General features: G+C 32.8%; 1 protein-coding gene across 7 annotated transcripts in view; it reads left to right on the top strand.

Moving 5' to 3' along the window:
* Positions 1-13,110, top strand: part of NFAT5 (nuclear factor of activated T cells 5) — a 105,550-nt gene that overhangs the window by 58,815 nt on the left and 33,625 nt on the right. For 4 of the 7 annotated variants that reach the window (XM_080645825.1, XM_080645821.1, XM_080645820.1 and 1 more), the window contains 3 exons: positions 2,433-2,991; positions 9,471-9,663; positions 11,351-11,541. In XM_080645825.1, coding sequence (XP_080501951.1) covers positions 2,433-2,991; positions 9,471-9,663; positions 11,351-11,541 — 943 coding nt within the window. Of the gene's footprint in view, positions 1-1,922; positions 1,985-2,432; positions 2,992-9,470; positions 9,664-11,350; positions 11,542-13,110 lie in introns of all 7 variants that reach the window. The other 3 variants (XM_080645823.1, XM_080645822.1, XM_080645824.1) reach the window with 1 other exon arrangement.

Raw genomic sequence — 13,110 nt, 5'->3', positions numbered from 1 at the left:
ATATCAATTTGGTTTTATAACCATGTTTGTTTTGATAAGATTTGCAAGATAAACTCATATAGCATACCAAAGAACAATGGTGGGTTATATCTTGCAGATTAAAGTTATAATAACTTGCTTTTGAGTTCATAATTGTTTTTTACCTGTACTTTCTATCTGTCAAGGACAGGGATCCCTGCGATGGTCATATTCTGCATTCTCATGTGCATGGTACTTAGATTCAAAAAGTGTGGGTTGGGGAAAGCTCCTTATAGAAAGACAGATTCACAGCATTCATGCTGCATGCTTTGTGTGATCCACTGCAAATATTGCATGCTGTATACTTGTATTTCTCTGAAAATGAAGAACATGGGCTCATACACACATAAAAATTTAGTTTCATTTTTGCCAATAGTTGGAACAGATAGAGGAATGTTAGACATAATACCTTTTCTATTTTTTCTAAAATGAATTCTGTTGTATTTTTCAAAAAAACTTGTTATTTAAACCCAAAGTGGCTACAAATCAGCTCCTAAACTGTCACTGACATTAGCATCTAGATTTTGTAGTTATTACATATCTTTTAAAATATTTATTTACTAAGAAAAGATTGCATTAATGCATGATACAAAATTGATAAATTTTTCTTTAAATTGGAATGCAGTTTAAAATGACTGAATTTTCCAATTTCAGCTACTGAATTTGACAAGGATACAAACTGGAAAATGGAACTGGTATCATCTAATTGCTCTAAGTTCTTTGACTTACGGTAGTTGGGAATAATCTCCGTGTGGCATTATGTAGATCACATTGTTAATGCTAATATTAATTACTATGCTGTTTAACCTTTAAAATAATGAATATTATGACTGAATTTAATTCTTTCAAATGATTTAAGTGTTTTCGTACATGTTTTCATTTTAAAAATAGATCTTTGGCAGTTGGCTTTTGATTATCTAAACATTGGCATTCTTACATTTCACTTGTTATATTATAATTGATATGAATGTTACAATTCCAATAACTGCATATCACAATTTTAAGTTTCATCATTCCATTTTAAAACAGTGGCATACTTGGCTATCGATAAAAATTAACTTTACATATAAACATATCTTTTAGTTGTCTGCCATGTTACCTATTTTTATTGTGTATACGATTATAAACCTCCCCACATATTATACAAGATAAAATGGTATTTGTAAGATTTTAGGACTGATAGCATCCAACCCTAACATTATTAGTGTGCCTCTGAGGTTATGCTGTTAACGTTTTAAAGTAGTATTATTTTCCAATGAGCTGTTATGCCAGTTGCCACATATTTTGAAAAGATCTACTTAAATCTTTTTTGCTAAGCATAATAGATAAATGGTCTTATTAAAAAAAACAAAACACCCTTTTTTATAGGAACCAATTCTGGTGATCTCCAGAGATTTTTCTTGCTTAATTCTTTGTTGTTAGATTCTGGCCAATAAAATTTGCTGTTACTCATATTAGGAAATTCCTTTAATAGTTTAAATCAAGTGGGCCCTTAAAGAGAGAGGAAATGGACAGTGGTAACCAGTTGCTGAGTGTAATCAAGTACTTTATATAAGAAATCCATCCAATAATCTGTCCTTACTCTGCTTTTCATTCTGCCATTTAAGACGGATTATTTATTTTAGAGATTATGGTTTTGAACTACCACTTCCAATTTCTTGAGGCCCTCACCAGTGGTTAACTTGTTTATCTCCTACAGCCTGGCATGTTCCAAATCAAACCTTTTTCAGGTTTATTCTTCTAGATCATAGTGACAATAATCAGTGACAGAGTGACGGTACCAGTTCCATTTTGCCTCCAATTCAGTTGATTAAATATTTTTCTCTTTATTTTTCATTTTATAATTGATATCTGGAATAATCAGCAGCTCTTTTCTCATTTATTTTCTCATATTTTTATTCCAGGATTTGCCTCTGAAGCAGGGAGTGTCTGCATTAAAAATGACCTGTAGTTCTCTGCTTCATAGGTTAGAGACTTATTTTAATATTTTGTGGCTAAGCACAGTCCCACTTTTCAAATTCTGTAATAAATTATTTAATTGGCATTGAATGTGGACCACAAGCATATATTTTATATTGGGGTTTTCTTTATTATTTTAAATTATTAAAATTCAACCGAACATCCAGCTGAGGCAATAAAAGCTTTATTCTTGCTTTACAGCTTAAAACATTAAATTAGATTTTTTGGAAAATCAATTATAGCACAAGTAAAATAATTCTATTTGGGCATTTAAAAAAATGCATTTCTTAGGCCTTCTGTTGCTTGAAGCATTGATATTCTAAAACTTAACCAAATTCCAACTATTCATTTTTGGGGAAAAACAATCAGTTCACAAATCACATTTTCAATGGGACTGCTAGCCAGTATAGGTGAAAACATGTATAGTGTATTTACTCTTAAATTGTACACTGCAGATGCTTCTTCAGCTCCCTCCTCTTCCTCCATGGGCGGTGCTTGCAGCTCCTTTACCACCTCTTCCAGCCCTACCATTTATTCTACCTCAGTCACCGACAGCAAGGCTATGCAAGTGGAGAGCTGCTCCTCAGCCTTGGGGGTAAGTAACAGAGGGGTAAGTGAAAAGCAGTTAACCAGTAACACAGTCCAGCAGCATCCATCAACACCGAAGAGGCACACAGTCTTGTACATCTCACCACCACCTGAGGACTTGCTGGATAACAGTCGGATGTCCTGCCAGGATGAGGGGTGTGGATTGGAATCTGAGCAGAGCTGCAGTATGTGGATGGAGGATTCCCCCTCCAACTTCAGTAACATGAGCACCAGTTCCTACAATGATAATACTGAGGTACCTCGTAAATCACGAAAACGAAATCCAAAGCAGAGGCCGGGGGTCAAACGACGAGATTGTGAAGAATCTAATATGGATATATTTGATGCCGACAGTGCCAAAGCACCTCATTATGTGCTTTCTCAGCTTACCACGGACAACAAAGGCAACTCAAAAGCAGGAAATGGGTTGGTATTCACATTTTTTTTTAAAGTTCTATCACCATTATGCAAAACAACAACAACAAAATCATTCCCCACTTTTCTTAATTGCTTAACTCAAGTATGCATCTAAAGCAAAGATACTAATTTTATCATTGAAATACCTGAAAATTTTAGCTTAAAATTACCAAGTTTCACTAGAGAAAAAATAAAATATCAAAAGATTGTAGCAATAGGTATCTTCTTATGGATGTGATTAAGTAGTATAAAATAAAATAATGTTTCGAAATAACTTAAATTTCAAATAGTTTATATTTTAAAAGGATATAAGAATATTTTTACTCATAAAAATAACTAGCATGTAATGGCTCTAGCTGAAACAACTCAAGACATTCACAAAGGACTTGTGTTCTTTTCACATTGTCTCTCCATATGATTCAATCTGTTTCCATTTTTGTGAGGGTTTTAGACTTTATTTTTCTTTTATTTCATAAAAATAAGAAAAAACTGATTGATGGCTTGGTTTTCATCATTTAGATTTATGTATTTATTTTAAGCTTTTTTGTATACATTGTGCTGATTTGGGATTTTTAATTTAATTTATTCCATAACCATTTATCCCCTCTGTGCCCTCTTCCACATCCACACTGCTGCCCACTCCCCACCCCCACAATCACCACAATGTTGCCCATGTCCATGAGTTCTCTTTTTCTCTTTTTTTTGCTCAATCCCTCCTGCCGCAACATCCCCCTCCCACCAGAGCTATCTGGAATTTAATGAACAAATTGAACTACCAAGCAAAATAGAGACAGACTCATACATAGAGAGCAGGCAGACAGCTCTGATTTGGGATTTAAAAAAAATACATCATGAAATTTTTTTCTATGATTCTGGTTTATGTATTTGAAGGATGCTAGAACGGAATCATAGTACATGTTTGATTTTACATTGATTTCTGCCAGTTCACAACACTCTCTAAATATTTCTGTAACTATATTACATAATATTTACTGCATAAGTACAGAATACTATGACTTATTTTTAACTTTTAAATTCCTTTAGTACTTTTATTGTAATATTTAATTGCTAAACTTTTTAATTAGAGTTTCCTATAGTATGTTCAACATAGTTTGATAAAAATTAACACATTGGATTTTGAGAGATATTTTTTGGGGAAGCAGAGTATGGTCCTTTAGTTGCTCCAGGATCTATAATTTCAAGTTGTCACAAAAGTGATGGAGAAGCTTTTGATTTATGTACTAATTGATGACATCATTGATATCTTTTAAGTTAAAAATCTAATTGAGTAGTACCAGAGTATTTTTAATGTATATTAAACTTGTCCTTAAATATCCTCTCAGTATGTTTTGAAAGTAATACTTACCATTTAAGCAATAATTACTCTCTGCTACTTGCTTCTCTACTTTTATTTAAAACTCTTTGGTGTGATTCAGTTAAGTGAAAAATGCACATTTAACTGTTTTTTATTTTTAGAAAGTCCAGATTAGGAAATTATTTAAAAGAAAACAAGTATACCCTTTCTTTAAATGTTGCCACTAGCAGATTTAAGAATTCTAGAACATATTTTTAGAACTATTACCTATGTAATGATGTTCTGAAAACATAGTAGCACAGAACTAAAAGGCTCATGTACATCTATCATTAAATACAGATATGTGTTTATTTGGGTTTCAGTGGAGAGAGGTTTTTTTTTAAGTTCCAGAAGAGAGATTTTTATTTTTATTTATTATAAATAAATGTTAAAGTTTCAAATGAAAACAAAAAAATTTTTGACTTAAGAGTTAGTCAACACACATGGTTTGCAGTTGCTATTAAAGAGATAACTTAGAACAAGCATGTCAAACTCAAAGGCTAACTTGGGCCAAATAAACAAGGTTTAAGTTTATGTGGGCCGCAAAAAAATAAAAGCTTCAGTTTTCATAGAAATGTAGATTTATTTCAATAGAGACATGCTGAATACAAAGGGCTGAAATAAATGAGTAATCGTTAACATAAAATAATAGAATATTTTAATAAAAATTAATATTTTTTCTTGAACATTAATTTACCAGACACTGAGTAACTGCACAAATTAATAAGCATAACACAAATAAACCTATTTTTCTTGTTCTCCGAAAGCGAAATATTTCCTGTTGCGCACACCAAACAAGTCAGTCCAAGACTAATAACATGGCCATTGGCTGCTAAAATATTCGCTGCTAGTATTAGTGGAGAGACATGGTGCGCCTGCACATAAAGCATGTAAGGGAAATGAATACAACATGATTATAGTAATCAGTCATTAGCGAACGTTGTAGTTCGTTATTAATAATTATGTATAACAGGATATTGTAAAAATTAAGTTACGAAATTTTTATTAAAATGTTTTTTACATACCATTATATTGAATGGGCTGCAAAAATATTCATTGTGGGCCACATGTGGCCTGAGGGCCATGAGTTTGACATGCTTGACTTAGAACATCCTTTTAGCTGCTAGAAGGGATACTGCCCCATTCATAAATTGCTTATTAAAGCGAATTGGATCTTGAAAAAAAATAAAAAATAAACATGAAAGAGATATCTTGAGCTATATCTTTTCTGCTTTTGTATGACAGATATATCTTAGAAATGATTTGAGGTTACTCAGGGAAAGTATAACATTTGTCAAGACAAAATCTCTCATGAAATAATTAATGAAACAGAAACTCATCAAGCAGAAGAATGTCCAGCTTCTTAGGTAGTGAAAAATATTTAACTCTGGCATATGGAAATGATGGAAGAAGTTTAAATTTTGAATTATTAAGAACTATATCAAGAAAAGAAAAAAACCATATGTAAATATAGAGAAAATCAGGCCTTTGAGGACAATTATTCTTCAACAAGAAAAACATTAGGAACATGAAACATATTTAGAAATGTTTTGAGAGATAGTTATAAAACCTTAAATCTAATATGCCATAAACTTACAATTTATGTAATGCTAAATTACAGAAAATGTACTCTCAGATAATGTTCTGTACCACAGTTTTTTGATCTTCGAGATGGAAATAACATTTTTATATGATTAAAATGTTATATAAGTTATGCCCTGGCCGGTATTGCTCAGTGGTTAGAAATGTCAGCCTGGCCACTAAAGGGTCTCGGTTGGTTTTGATTCCTGTTCAAGGACACATACCTGGATTGCAGGTTCGATCTCAACCTGGCCCTGGTCAGGAGGCATGTGGGAGGCAACCCATCAGTATGTCTCTCACATCAATGTTTCTCTCTTTCCCCCTCTTTCTCCATCCCTTTCTCCCTTCCACTCTCTCTAAAAAATCAATGGAAAAAATATCCTTAGGTGAGGATTAACAAAAAAAAAAAAACAAAAAAAAAGTTTATATAATAGAGTTTATTAAGAAAACAAAACTATTTTAAAAAAATATTACTCGGTATTTAACCATTCCTAGCCATATCATTCTTAAATTCTTCTACTAAATTTCCTGAGACTCAGTAGCCCTATATTTCTTCTAGGTAATACTAGATATTAAGATATGATGTTATCTTAATGTGAAACCTGTTTCAGGCATTTTATAATGAAAATTATTTTTGTGACATAGACAACCAGAAGACTATGTAATTAATACAAAGGAATTACAATGTCATTTTAAGACTTTTGAATAGAATATGCCAAGAGAGTGGATTTTATTTTTAGATGCCATTTAGAAGTAAAATCCATTCAATTAAACTGATACTTTTTCTTAAGCCATCTTGCCTTAAAAATTAGTAATTTGAGTGACTAATAATTAGTTGATGTTTTCAATAGTTTTATGTCTAGAAATCTAAATATATATATATTCTATTTTTACATTTAAACCTAGGGATAGTTTTAAGGGCTTTTTAAAGTATCATTTCATAAATTATTTAATTACATGTGCTATTTTTCTTTAAACCCTAATGTGTATACTTTGGCAACTCACTCAACAGTCTTCATTCCAGTATGAAATATTTTGTTTTACTGAAATAGTAAAACTCATTATCAACTATTCTCATAAATATTAGCTTCACTAGCATAAGTGAATATAAAATCATATCTTGCCAAATTAGTTGATATGCTACATTTTCTTTATATCAAACTAAAGTATGCCCTTTTCTGTTATAAAATTAATAGGTGTTATTTGAAAACTGCAGAAATAGAGGAAAATAAATAACTTATAGTCTAGTTATTCAATACAACTGTTAGAATTTGCTGTATTTCCTTTTAGTCCCTTTCAATGCATATTTGGGAGATTTTTTATATTAGATTAAGTAAGTGAATATTTTTACTTTTATTTTAAAATGACTAAAAAACAGAATATCATTATAAAATTTTATAAGTAAGGAATTCCACATTTCATTCAGAGCAAATGTTTGCATTTCTACCCAGAACAATGAAAAGAAAAATAGGATTTATTGCCCATTGTTCCAGCTTCAACTTAGTACTTTGTTCATAGGATTTATTCTTCCAAGGCCTTTTAAATTACTTACTCAGGTAATCTTTGACTTATTATGTCAAACTTACTGGATGCCTTAGCCACTTACTATGATAGAAACTCCTTTTTTTCCTCTGCTTTTCTTTCTTTGTCTCTTTCTTCTTCCTATTTGTTTGTAAAAGTTATAAACAAACTTTTTTTTTCCAGCACCTACTCTTTAAGGAATTGTACAAGATTCAGGGAATATGAAAATGATTCCACAGTACTTGTCCACAAAACTCTTCTTCTTATCCAGTCAGTCTTATTACATCCCTTTGTATCCCTCCTTTCTTTCATTCTTCTGTCCCTTTCTTAGTCATAGTTTGTACTGTGAATGGAACCAGGGCTGGTTTTGTTGTTGATAATTGGAGCCAACAACTTGGTTAGAGGTGGAGGGATAAACATTAAAGCCAGTTTTACGGCTGCTTAACCACCATGGCTCCTCTATGTTTGAAGTCATAATATTTCTCCTGGGGCCTATTTGTTTTAGGAGGAAATTTTGTCCATAGTCATCTCTTGGCTTGTGTATTGTCAATGTGAGTATAAACTTAGGATTGAGAAGGTCATATAGAAAGCATTATAGGCCCTGACTATTTTTAAGAGTGCATGGATAATTTCAACCTTTTATTTTTTTAAATTTATCTCTATTGTTGAAAATAGTACAAATGTCCCCCCTTCTTCCCCATTGACCCCCTTCACCTCAACCTATTTTAAAACTAACAATATTGTTTTCTATTTATTTTTATGACATATTTACAGTGCTTCAGATTAAATGTGTCCACTTAAAGTCCTAACCACCATTTGAAATATTTTTCTTTGAATCATATTCCACATAGAAAATGAATGATAAAATAAACATTAGAAACACAATTTAAAAAAATAAGTTAGCTCTGTCAGGTTGCTCAGTGGTTAGAGCATCGGCCCTCGCACCAAAAAGGGGTTCAATTCCTGGTCAAGGGCACATACTTGGGTTGCAGGTTCGATCCCTAGCCCTATTAGGGGTGCATGTGGGAGGCAACCAATCATGTGTCTCTCTCACATCAGTGTTTCTCTCCCTCCTTTCCTCCCTCCCTGCCTTTCCTCCCTCCCTCCCTCTCTCCTTTTCCTCCCTTCTTCCCTTTTTCTCTTTCCTCCCTTCCTCCCTTTTTCCCTTTCCTCCCTTCTTCCCTCTTTCCCTTTCCTCCCTCCCTCTCTCTCCCTTTCCTCCTTCCCTCCCTTCTACTCTCTCTAAAAATCAGTGGAAAAAATATCCTCAGGTGAAGATTAACAAAAATAATAATAGTAATAAATAAAAATACATTAGATTGTCTATCAGTAAAGCCCAGATTATAAAATTTTTATGCACTAAGAGCTTTAATTTATCACAAAAAATATGCTCTAAAAATTATACTTCTGGGAAAGATTGTTTAGAGTAAAGTTAATTTCCAATAAAAATTGAATCACTGATTTTTTAAATTATAATTTTCTCAGTTAGATGTCCTGAGAAAGATATCCAAAAGAATATTTTACATGTGCCTTCAGGTTTTCTTTAAGGCCCATTGTTTGCTTGTTTCTTTTTTGCTACCCCCACTTTTTTTTTTTCTTTGCAAGTCTGATTAGAAAATAATGGTAGTTAATCTCATAGCTTTATGTAATACTCACATATATATGTAATTTAAAAAATTTATTTTGACTGAAGTACAATGTGAAAGGTTATAAGTGACATTAGCTATATTCTTTCCTGTTATTCCTAGTTTATTGCATTCAATCTTTCTTCTTCCTACCACATATATGCATTCTTTGTCTCGCCCTGTCCAAACTTTCTTTTATTTTTGCATCATTAATTAAATTTTATTACGAAATTTTAAAATATACTTTGTTATGGAATGTATCTTCCCCTAGGCTGTATTTTATTTTGTCATTAAGATAATCAGTTGTTTTTAATGTTACTCCCTATTCTGTTTCCTCCTTTATCTTACCTGACTTTTATAAAAAACACTTTTTGATGCTTTTTCCATGTTGTGCTTTGACTTCTCAGAACATTGGAAAACCAAAAAGGAACTGGAGTAAAGAAAAGCCCTATGTTGAGTGGACAGTATCCTGTTAAAAGTGAGGGAAAGGAGCTGAAGATACTTATACAACCTGAGACCCAGCATAGAGCTCGGTACCTGACGGAAGGTAGCCGTGGCTCAGTCAAGGATAGAACACAGCAAGGCTTTCCTACAGTAAAGGTACTTTTTTATTTAGCAATATATGAAGAATTTTCTCCAGTTTCATTTATTCGTTATTTTGTTTTTAACCAGCAAAAGCTGCCTGAAATAGAAGGGTAGGCTTGCTAACTATATATAATAGAATTAAAGTAAAAGTCTGACTGAACCCTAACGTAAATATTGTTACTTTGATGTCATTTGAATTTTAGTTTAAATGGAAGGAAATGATAATTTGTTCTGATAAGAAAAATATCTGGGAATCATGAATTTTCTTCCTCTTATTTTTTATATTAGTAGCAACCATAATTGATTCTCCCAAAACTTTAAGAAGAAATTTTAAAGTGAATTCAAATAAATATTTCAGAAATTATTTTGAACTTAAAAAATAAGGTTTTTGAAATGGCTAATGTAATCAGGACTATTCAACTCAGGAAAGGATCAGTTGATAGGTAACATAAGTCTTCAGTTTAAGAACTAGGATATCAACTCGGTCTTCATCTTTTCAGAACTTAGACTAAAGAAAAAAGGGGGCTCAAATTTTAGCACCTAGGCTATCTTGTTACAAAGAATATTTCTCTTTGAAGACAAACCATAAAAATTGGGTAGGGGATGTTTAACAAGTGTTCTAACCTCTTGCAAAATACCAAACCGGTTGGAATATTGCCTAATCACATGGTAGATTCTTGATAAATATAGTTTGTATAAATGTATTAGTTGAACAATATTTAGTTGGACTGCCTTTCGTTTTATATTTGAATGAAACAATGGTAGAAACTTGGGATCAGAAAACTTACAGTCGGTTAATAGTCATACCATATCATTTCTGCACCTCTACTCACTACATCAAGCATGTCAAACTCAAAGGCTAACACGGGCCAAATAAACAAGGTTTAAGTTTATGTGGGCTGCAAGAAAACAAAAACTTCAATTTTCATAGAAATGTAGGTTTATTTCGATAGAGACATACTGAATACATAGGGCTGAAATAAATGAGTAATCGTTAACATAAAATAATAGAATATTTTAATAAAAATTAATATTTTTTCTTGAACATTAACTTACCAGACACTGAATAACTGCACAAATTAATAAGCGTAACACAAGTAAACCTTTTTTTTTTTTGTTCTCCGAAAGCAAAATATTTCCTGTTGCACATACCAAATAAGTCAGTCCAAGACTAATGACATGGCAATCGGCTGCTAAAATATTCGCTGCTAGTATTAGTGGAGAGAAATGGTGTGCCTGCGCATAAAGTGTGTAAGGGAAATGAATGCATCACAATTATAGTAATCAGTCATTAGCAAACGTTGTAGTTTGTTATTAATAATTATGTATAACAGGGTATTGTAAAAATTAAGTTACGAAGTTTTTATTAAAATGTTTTTTACATACCGTTATATTGGCTGGGCCGCAAAAATATTCGTTGTGGGCTGCAAGTTTGACATGCTTGCACTACATCAACCAATCCTCAGTCCCCTAAACTCAAAACCAGTAACAAGCAAGTGAGAAATTTAAACTTACGATTTTCTGCAGAAACTTAGTCAACTGTCCTTTATGAAAATATTTTACCTCTTTTTCTTGAGGATTTAAATTATGTCTTTATTGTAACCCAGTTATAAATATAAGACTTGGTACTAAATGCTTGATTTTACAGTTAGATTATTTGAAAGGCTAATTAGTGTTTATGCTCCATGTTATCTCACTCCAGCTGGAAGGCCATAATGAGCCAGTAGTGTTGCAAGTGTTTGTGGGTAACGACTCTGGTCGAGTGAAACCACATGGATTTTATCAGGCCTGCAGGGTAACTGGGCGAAATACAACTCCCTGCAAAGAAGTGGACATTGAAGGCACTACTGTTATAGAAGTTGGCCTTGATCCGAACAACAACATGACACTAGCGTAAGTACTTAGTAAAAATTTTTTCATTCTCTCTATATATGGTAGGCAACATTTTTTAGTTTCTTGAAGATTTTGAATATTTTATTAAAATGTTTATAAAAATAGATTATTAAAGAACGGTAATGGATTAAAAACAACTCTTACTCTTTGCTAGAGAATTCCTGTCGTGAAAGGCAGGGAAATAAAAGCCAGGTGGAATGCTGGCTTTTTGGAAAATAATATACTTATTTGTTGGGATTAACAATATTAACATTAAAAATAAAAATTACAATTTGGTTTGCTTTCCTAAGTTCTGTTTTCTTAATGTTTGTTTTAGAAACTATTTAACAGAGACCATTCATGGTTTCTTGACCCATCTTTTAATTAATTGGTTAATTAATTTTTAATTGATTTTTTTAAAGAGAGGATAAGGGGGAGAAAGAGAGAGAGAGAGAGAGAGAGAGAGAGAGAGAAAATCAATGTGAGAATGTAACATCAATTAGCTGCCTCCTGCAGGCCCCCTTCCGGAAACTGAGCTCACAACACTGCATGTGCCCTTGACTGGGAATCAACCCAACAACCTCCTGGTGCACAGGACTATGCCCAACCAACTGGGCCACACTGGCGAGGGCACACCTTGACCGATCTTGGTGTGTAAAAGCATATTGCTAGTTTAAATTTACCTTCTGTTCTTATTTTTCTATATTACAAACAAAGTATATTCTGGGACTCTCTATTTTTCATTTTAAACATTTTCATTGCCTGAAAAGTATTAGAAGTGTTAGTGATTTAAATTAAAAAATGTTTCCCTTAAACCTTTTGTTAAGGACCTTGAATCCTGAAGTTGAACCATAACAGCAGCAAATATATGGAGTAGACCTATGTTGTAATTATTGGTATTGGATAGCTAAAGACTTCCTCTAGTTGGCTTTGTTTCTTTTATTTTTTTATTTTTATTGATTTCAGAGAGGAAGAGAGAGGGAGAGATAGAAACATCAGTGATGAGAGAGAATTATTGATCGGCTGCCTCCTGCACACCCACTACTAGGGATGGAGCCTACAACCCAGTATGTGCCCTGACCTGGAATTGAACTGTGACCTCCTGGTTCATAGGTTGATGCTCAACCCCTAAGCTACGCCAGCTGGGCTGGCTTTGTTTCATTTTGAAAGCCATTTTGCATAGATTAGTAAGAAGTTAATTGGAAAAGAAATGTTTGAAAAATATTCAGTAAAGCCTGGCTGGTGTGGTTCAGTGGTTGAGTGTCTACCCATGAACCAAGAGGTCACTAGATTGATTCCCTGTCGGGCAGGGCTCATGGCCTGGTTTCGGGTTCTCAATCCCCAATGGGGGGGGTGTTCAGGAGGCAGCCGTTTGATGATGTTTCTCTCTCATTGATGTTTCTGTCTCTCTATCCCTGTCACTTCCTTTCTCTCTAAAAGTCAATAACAACATTTTTTAAAGAAAGGTTAAAAAAAAGATATTCAGTAATTATTTTTAATATTTTTAAAATTATAAAAGTAAAAGTATATAGTGGAAGAAAGGAAGGGAATAATCTATATATATATAAAAGCCTAATATGTAAATTGTCC

This window comes from Plecotus auritus, assembly GCF_963455305.1.
Source record: "Plecotus auritus genome assembly, chromosome: 10".
Taxonomy (NCBI): Eukaryota; Metazoa; Chordata; class Mammalia; order Chiroptera; family Vespertilionidae; genus Plecotus; species Plecotus auritus.
The sequence above is the reverse complement of the archived record's forward strand: the minus strand, read 5'-3'. Positions and strand labels throughout refer to the sequence as shown.